Source organism: Curcuma longa, chromosome 10 (assembly GCF_044706935.1).
Source record: "Curcuma longa cultivar G26 ecotype Majalengka, Jawa Barat chromosome 10, ITB_CL_G26_1.1, whole genome shotgun sequence".
In the NCBI taxonomy this organism is placed as follows: domain Eukaryota; kingdom Viridiplantae; phylum Streptophyta; class Magnoliopsida; order Zingiberales; family Zingiberaceae; genus Curcuma; species Curcuma longa.
The window spans coordinates 2273062-2281749 of NC_133870.1; the positions used below are offsets into that span (position 1 = coordinate 2273062).

An 8688-nucleotide genomic window follows, 5' to 3' on the forward strand; every position below is an offset into this window, starting at 1 on the left:
CAAATATGGTCAAACCAACCCACACCATGAGACTTTCACCTTAGTGTTGTTTGCATGATACAGTGTAAGGACTCGATGGATATACATATAGAGACGACTTGACATGCCCAAGGTCGGTGATTGTCCGATGGCTTGAAGTCTATAGAGATTAGAAAAGAATGATATAAGACATAAACGGGATCACAGGATAAAGAACATAGGAGTGTAGCTATGTGTGGATGTGAACTATGTAGATAAAGCATGAAGGATAACACATAAAGAGAGTTGAGGTCTTGAGTGCTTTGAAGTATGAGAAGCCTAATAGGAGACAATCTCATGGTGAAGGAACTAAAAGGTAAAGTTTAAGTGAGTTGAGAGATATATATATCCTATAGGGTAGATCTCAACCTAAGTGAACTCAACAATTATGATGGCTACAATTGATGATCCAATCGACTAAAGGGTATCTTCAGTTGAATGCATCAATCATCAAACAAAATGGTCTCATTTGAGGTTGAGTATGGAGCTAATTGATTGTTGAGATGATTTAGTCAACTAATGGAGGTTGAGTTGACTAGGTTGTCAATTCAAACTCATTAGCCAATGAGCAAAATATTTTTATCCATGACTAAATTGATTGGATAATCAACTGATCAAGGATCAATCAATGTCTAATTAATTACTACTAAAACAAAAAAAGGTTAGAGAAGCCGGCTGATGAGAAAAAAACTACACGTTACCAGTCAGATGAATTAATAACTATAGTGTATTTGTCGATTGATAATGGAATCTAATTGACTCTTCGATGATAACATAATAAAATGGTAAAGTTCACTTGAAGTTGAAGGAGACTTAAATAAAGGGGAGAATTAAAGATGTTTGGAGCTAAGGATCACTATTAAATTTTCTTAATTCTGAACTCATTGCAAACTCTTCTCCTCCTAATTGTAAGCCTCAAATTATACTCCTTATGAAAGCTTGTAAAAGGTTTTACCATTCTCTAGGAGAAGTCTAAGAAAGAGAAAATATAAAGAGCTTTCAAAACTGATTGAAGGATTAGGCCAAAGAATAAGAATAATAATTTCGAATCACATAAATCCATGTGTTGACATTAGTTTTTTTTTTGTTTGTTTTAATTCAATTATATATTTTATTTGTATGTTAACATCGCTCATTATTCAACTGATCTCACTAATATATCCCAACAATATCAAATAATTAAGATATTCAAAATTAAAAACAATTTAAAGATACATGTGAACTAAATAGGGAATTTATTTATTTTATTAATCGGAGAAAATCCATCAATCTCACACAATTCCATAGATAACATATTAAAATAATAATAATAATAAATTATCTCTTACAATTTTTACCATTCACTCGAGTTGATGCTTCATAAGCTCAAAATATCATCTCTGATATTCGTTGGTACAATCGTGCGCTGAATGATCCAATTCGATCTTGGATTTTGATGTTCATATAAAGGATTTAAGTTAGATCTATTTGAGTTATGCAGGAACTTGACAAGGGACATGAAATTTAAAGAACTCATAACTCAACGAGGCTGAGTGAGATTGATGATAACTTGATGCAACCAAGGCAACATGCCTTAGTATTCCGTTACAGAATGTTTAAATCTCTTCTACTAATATCTTTATACGAGCAAAATAGAGTTTCACCCAGTAGAAGCCAAGGACTCAAGATTATGTTGAACTCTACTTAATCACAAAGGTCTAATACCGTATCACCTTTGGATGAGTACAGTGACACTCCAAGCCAACAGCCAACAGTATGATCAAGTGCGCAATTTCATCATACACCGCTTTGTTACAAGTGCAAAACGACTGTATAATATCTGACACTGAGATTGTTGGGGTACGGAATCCAGGAATAACCAGTAGTCGTATCATACAACTTTTGTTCTAGGAGAGGATGAAAGTCAAGTTAATGGGGGGAGGTGTATGTACAGTCGAACAATACTAGTGTTATTTTTTAAAGCCAGTCTTGGCATCTAGCCTCAAAGGAAAGGAAGTCGAGTCTCAACACACTCATCATGTCTTCTTGCCGGCCAGTCTTCGCATCTTAAGCCTCTCACTCCTCCAGAGTTTAGGGCTCGAAGCCTGAAGCTTCTCAGTCTTGGAAGGACCACGAGTATGAGCCCTGCTGCTCCTTGAAGAACTAGATACATGAAGCTTCTTAATCTTTGGTTGAGCCGGAGCAGCAACCAAACTGGCTTGCCTCTTTTTTTTCTTGGGCTTCCGTCCTCTCCTCTTACCGGTGTAGCTGGGCTTCTTCTCGACTGTTTGTGGTGGCATTTCAACATTAGTTGCTCGTGGACTTGCTTCCGGCACTGACGCCATAGGGGCAGTACTTTCGTCACCGGAATGGATCACGCTGTTTGGCTTTTCCATACCCTCAAGTTTATCTGTTTCATGACTCACCTTCTCAAAGTTCTGATATTCTTCCTCAGCTACTTGGTTATCAATCAACACATCTTCTTCATTCTGCAACTCCACACAAGATAGAAACCAATCAGAAGATATTCTTGATATTATAGATTCATTAAATTGTAAACATGGTTCAAGAACTAAAGCTCATGGTCAATAAATAAATGCTTTTCAGAGCAGTAGCTGCGACTAACAGTTTTCTAAAACTAGACTGGATAGGACACTGGAAGCCCTGTTGGTTCCCAGTTTTCCTGTTGAAGTGGTCCGATTAAACTCAGTGGCTGATATAAATAAATTTGGACCAGTTTGACCTCTAGTTGGTTCCAGTTTAACAAGTTGAACATGCTGACCTGGCACAGGTTGGAAAACACACAATAACAATAACCAAGCTTTATCCCACTAGATGGGATCGGCTAGGTTTAAAAACACGAGGCAGCAAAAAATACAAAGAGCAGAGAGCAGAATTCTTACATCTTTGCACAAGTCTCTCATGTGGTTCTGATCAAGGGTTACATCACCAGCAGACAACAAGCCAATTGTGCTTTTAATTATACCAATATCTGCAGCATCACCATAGCTTGAACCTTCACTCATAGGCATAACCGCCTCCGTCTCACATTCAGAATCATGGTGTGGCAGTGTACCCGGCAACCCAGTTGACAATGTACCTCCACCATTAACATTTTGCAGAAAACTCACCGGTGGATCTCCCAGAAATAAATTGGCAGCAGAACGCTCTCTTACATCTCTGCCCATCACATTGTTGAGCTGAGTCTTCAACTTCACAATTCGAGATTGAACAGATTCAATGTTCAAAAGAATTTGTTCAAGGGAACCATCACCGCCTTTCAAGCCAAGCAACCACTCATTATCATCATTGCCTATGATGTTGTCATCTGATGCAATCATTTATGATGAAACATGATTAAAATGATGTCACAATGAATAATATAAACAATCCTGTATTTCTATAAAAAAAAACTAAATTCTTAGAGTTAAGCAAAAATTTATGTTAGAAAATTTTAAATTTTGAATTTCTGATATCTGTTAGTATCTCCAAATAAAAGATATCCCTAAAAGTAAATCTCTAGAAATAGTTATCTTAGAGGTAGACTATGTTTTCACTAACTGAATTGTTTTAGGCATCACAAGTGCTCCAAGGAAGAAATGGCACAAAGGCACTTCTTTTTCCACAACATTCCTCTCAAATAATTTCTAAAGATAGTTATCATTCTATTCACTGGAATTGTATAAGCATGTGAAGCAAAAAAAAAAAAAAAGAAGGCAGACTATTTAAGGAACTAGATTCGGAGCGGAAAGAAAGCAACACCCATATTCTTCTTTTTTATGTCAACTAGAAAGCCAACTCATGATTTAATCTCAGGGTACCAGTCAGGATAGCACAGTATTACAAAGAGTGCAGCAGCCTACCTAATTGCTGGCTTGTTGCCAGAGAAATTCATTGATGAATCATAAAAACTCTATATTGCTTAAAGTAATGCATACTGGTTCTGCGTTTAACAAGCACAGAGAAAAATATCAAATCAATAAACTTGATGAAATATAAATAAAATTTTCAATTGTCACATTCAAATTAATCATCCTAAAAGATTCATATTTCAATATGGATTATTTTGCATGTCACAAAACATATAGCAGAAAACAAATAGCATTTAACATGGATGTCCACAATGTAATTCAAACAATAAATACATCACAAAACACATCATTTAACAAACACGTCAACCAATCAACCAGTACATTGAAGGAACATTTACATGATAAAATAACCAATACATAGCATATGCATCTTGTTTGCATATATGGCAAAATTGTTTAATCAAGTCATTAACTTAGACATGATTTCCAATTTAACAAGCCAGGATTAATTTGGCTTGAATAACTTTTATGTGGCCATGTGAAGAGAGAATGTTTCGTATTTCATGCATAGCTTGCCAGCCATATAAGTGGTTCATGTGGAAAATTTTAAAATAGTGGGTAGGAAAAAAAACCAAAGAAACATACAGTTCTAAATTACATTTTTTACCTTTGAAAAAACAAGGTATACAGAAAAAAAAAGTTAATGAGAATCAATTTAATGAAAGGACAAAAAATAAAATAAAATAAACAACACATCTTATAATCTTTTTCTAATTTAAAAACCATTACGAGAGGTGTGGTATCACAATCCTATTTCATAACCTTTTGAAAGTAAAAGCCATTCAATCTATCTGGAAAATATGATGCAGATAAAAACATATGTTAATGGAACAGTGGTCTTCAGGTAAATGCTACAGAAAATGGTAAATTCCTTGCAATAGAAAATGGTAAATGAAACAGTGGTCTTCAGGTGATGTTTCATGCCAATTTTCTTTTTCTTTTATATAAAGCTCAACTGGGGAGTTAGATAGATAATGAGATTCATCTGCTCAGCAATTGTCCGATGGTCACATGGATAACTATGATACATGTTCAAATAGACTGTTTATGCAATGAAGTGACTTTTCCTTGTTTACTTACCGCACTTCATCTTGTGGAGGTTAACACATTTTCACCATATCTCATTATACTATGCATTACAACAATAGAATAACTACATCACCATTTATTTTTAACCATAATCAGAAAATCCTGAAAAGTAGCAGAAAGAATTACCTTGGCCACAATCATCATCAACTAAGTGGCCATCCGTATCTGTTCTCTTATTCTCTGCACAACGCTAGCATAAATTACCATGTGTTGCATTAAAATGGAAGAAAAATAGGTAGATGGAACAGATAACTACCATAGTAAGAAAACACAACATGATTGGACATATATGATGATATGTCAACTTTATCTTCTGTTCTTTTCCTTTTACTCCTTTGCATGACCCTTTTCCGATGGTTTGATGTGAAGGGAACTGATCTAGAACCAGAACTATCCAACTCAATAATCTTCGACTGAAGTTCCTTTTCATGCTTGTATGCAGCAAGCTCCTTATCGTACATTGAGGCTTGTGAGAACAATAGTTTCATGCGCAACTCTAACCATTGACATCTCCACATTAGAGGATTGATTAATTTTCTCCATTGGGCACTCACTTTCTTCTTCCTGGATAGTTGAAACATCCAAAATGTTCAAAAATCAAATTCATTTTTGAAATCATGAGATATCTTTAAACACTGAACAACTTTCATGACTAATGGATTATACTGCTGTCGCCAGCTTTGCGGAAATTAAAACCAAAGAACCCTGTTGCTTTATGCTTGCCTTTTGCCATATATTCCTTTTTACACTATGAATACTTGTGCATTAACTGATTTATATATGTTCTAGCATGTTTATATTTTCTAAAAATAGTATCTGAAAATTTCTAGGATGTTAATAGATCTGGAAAAAATAGGTACTCTTTGGATTTCCACAAGAGAGGACTGATGGATTTTCCTAATGAGCATTTTGTTCTTCCAGCAAGTTGTTGTCCAATTTACTAGAGTAATATTGGCCATGTTTAACAAACAAATTTATCTAAGATATCAAGAGTATCTTTAACCATTGAAGTCATGACTAATTTATTCAAGTTATATCTGTGTGAACAGCTTGGTGGAAATTAGAACTGAAGGATTGTATTTTTTTTTTATATAGCATAAGAAGTTAGTTCACTTAGATTGATCTCGTGTCTAGTTATTTAAAATTAGAATTTCTAGTTATTTAAAATTAATTTCTCATCTCTTGTGTTTCAGACTTGTTTGGGATAGTTCTCAGGGTAGTGATAAGAGAATGGAATGGAATTTCATGCCATACTAGGTGAACCAAAATTTGCCATTCAATTTGGGGAATAATGCCTAACACTAGTTGGCACAGGAAATCTATATGTTCTAGTAGTATGTGCATATTCTTTAAATTTTTACGTGTTTCGAGTGATAAGTTACTTTGTTTTTGAAATTTTTAGAATTTTAATATGATGTTACAATACTCACAATCTATGTTATGCAGACTCTTAGGTTATGCCTTACCCACTCCCTATCTGCTTCGACACAATATGACCTCTACTAACAACATGTGTCAAAAATTTAGGTCTCATTTAGCCTGTGTTCCAAGTTGAGGATATGATATATTCAACACCTAGATTCGTAATTGGGTCCAAGCTAGAGTAAGATAGAACCCATTATAAACAAACTTGAACCTAGAGTTCATAATATATTAGAGTTGCCAATCATAATCCTTTACCCTAAGGCACAGATGAGAGAAAGGATGGATTGCATTTACCTATTGTAAAATAATGAGTGAATAGACAAATCAATTTTTAGGCATTTTTTCGTGCGCACAAAATTGGGCAGAATGAGCTTTCCCTCCATTCATCGTCTACCTGCTTGATTCACTCACACGCCACCGTCACTCGCAATCACGAGCCACGAGTGAACTCATGGTCGCAGCCTCACTCACAGCAGCGGGCAACCTCATGTTTTGGTGTTTTCCTATCCTTCATCTTATCCTTCTTTTCATTTCCTTTTCCTTATTCTTTTCCACCTTGGATTTTTTCCTTCTTCAATCCTACCTCAGAGTAAACAAAGCATTAAAATTTCTTTTAGGCTTGAATATGGTTATCCTAATTTAGTATATCATGTATTCATACTACTAATCTAACATGTCTCCTCAGCTACTCACTTTCTCCTCCAATATGTTCCTCTCGCTCACATCAAAAGCTTCTCAGCACCCTCAAGGCACATAAATGACACAGATCTAGAATGGTCTCCTTTATTTTAGGTCCTCATAAATTCTAGTCAATGACTTGATTCAATCAAAGGCTATTAGTCCCAAAAATGAAAAACAAAAATAGATACAATGACATAGTTACAGATAAAATAGTCCTAAAAAAAAGAAAAAAATGAAAAGTCAACACCTAATGAAAAAAGGCAATTGGTTCTATGGAAGCTTACCTAAAATCCCTGTTAAGCACATCCAATCCAATGGGATCCCCATTTGAAGGAACAAAGGGTGAATCAACTTCCATATCCCCATTCTCCTGCTTCAACTCGCTCTCTGAGCCTGAGAAAGTGTCCCCAAATGAACTCGAACACTCAGTTGCATCTGGGTCATCAAAATTCACCATCTTGCCATCAATGCCTTCAGTGCAATTGATAATGTCAATTTCCTCATCCACGTCACTATCAACCTTATTCAAGGAACTAGAGGATCCAACACAATAAACAATGTCTTCACAATTGTTTGTACACAACATTCCTGATGTATCTTTGTCATCCACCAACACCAAGTTCTCAGATTTTACAATGTGGTTCAGTTTTTTTTCATCCAGGACATCTACATCTCTGGTCATGTCTTTCAAGGAACCAACACACTGTATGCGATCTTCACCATTATATGAACGAAAACCTACAGCCTCTTTTGTGTCTGCAAAATCCTTGTTCTCTGATTTCACTGGCACATCAGGTTTACCTTCTTCGTTGGCATCAGGCAAAAATTGAGCAGGGGCCATGGTCCCATAAATCTCTCGGACAGCCTGAAATACCATAATGATAGGGAAACGAACATGTCTAAAAAAACATGTAAATAAGTCTCAGAACCAAAAATAAATTTGTTTCAAAAAAAAAAAAAAGAGATGATAACGTGAGAAAATTCTAAACCCACAAAAGATTATACCGAAGTCACAATCATCAAGGTTTCGGAACTCTCTACTCTACCAAGGAACAGCAACCACTGATATCAATTATCGGATCATAACATCCCACAATCAAAGCTAACCAGGCAACAACCCCTAAAGAGAAAAAAAAACATCCCACCACTGGAAAAATGAGGCAAGAACCTAAATCTAACTCGACACCAAGAAAACAAAGAATAGAAGAAGGAAATAGAAGATAAAAGGAGGATCTTTTACTAAACGTGTATCCAGTAGGAAAAGGGAGAGGGACAACCGGATTCCACCCAAAACACCGAGCTCTGGGTAGAAGATGGGTGGTAGAAATAGAGGAAGGATGGAAAAGAGGAAGGCTCACCTATCGCCTGGATCTCGCGGAGAAGGAGCGGCAGATCTCAATCAATCAGATCCGCAGTCAGTCGGAGAAGAACTCGGCCACACGAGAGGAGATGCTCAACCGCACGGGAAGAAGACCTCATCGGCACGCCCTCCGAAAGCTCGTCGACGCCGATTGCCTCGCAGTTGATGTCGCGCGGAGGATGAAGCTCAAGGAAGAGGATGAGATCGAGATCGAGATCGAGATCAGGAGAGGCGAGGCTCGCTCGGGATGCTTCGGCGCACGAA

General features: G+C 36.3%; 1 protein-coding gene across 2 annotated transcripts; it reads right to left on the bottom strand.

The window, feature by feature from the left end:
* Positions 1-1825: 1825 nt before the first annotated feature.
* LOC141835494 (uncharacterized) lies at positions 1826-8688 on the bottom strand. 2 transcript variants are annotated; one of them, XM_074722913.1, is made up of 6 exons: positions 8423-8688; positions 7349-7929; positions 5215-5522; positions 5085-5138; positions 2901-3325; positions 1826-2486 (listed from the first exon to the last, which is right to left on the bottom strand). In XM_074722913.1, the coding sequence occupies exons 2-6, from the start codon at positions 7903-7905 to the stop codon at positions 2034-2036; spliced, it is 1797 nt and encodes a 598-aa protein (XP_074579014.1). In that variant the 5' UTR covers positions 7906-7929; positions 8423-8688; the 3' UTR covers positions 1826-2033. The 2 variants fall into 2 exon arrangements, with proteins under 2 accessions (XP_074579014.1, XP_074579013.1); XM_074722912.1 differs by having other exon boundaries at positions 7349-7963.

Bases quoted from the DNA above. Each gene is read 5' to 3' on its own strand.
- LOC141835494 (XM_074722912.1), bottom strand. From the start codon at position 7,941: ATGGTATTTCAGGCTGTCCGAGAGATTTATGGGACCATGGCCCCTGCT. The intron at 5,523-7,348 runs GTAAGCTTCCAT...TCAACTATCCAG, and splicing joins GTGCTTAACAGGGATTTTAG to GAAGAAGAAAGTGAGTGCCC. The intron at 5,139-5,214 runs GTAGTTATCTGT...AGCGTTGTGCAG, and splicing joins TGTTGTGTTTTCTTACTATG to AGAATAAGAGAACAGATACG.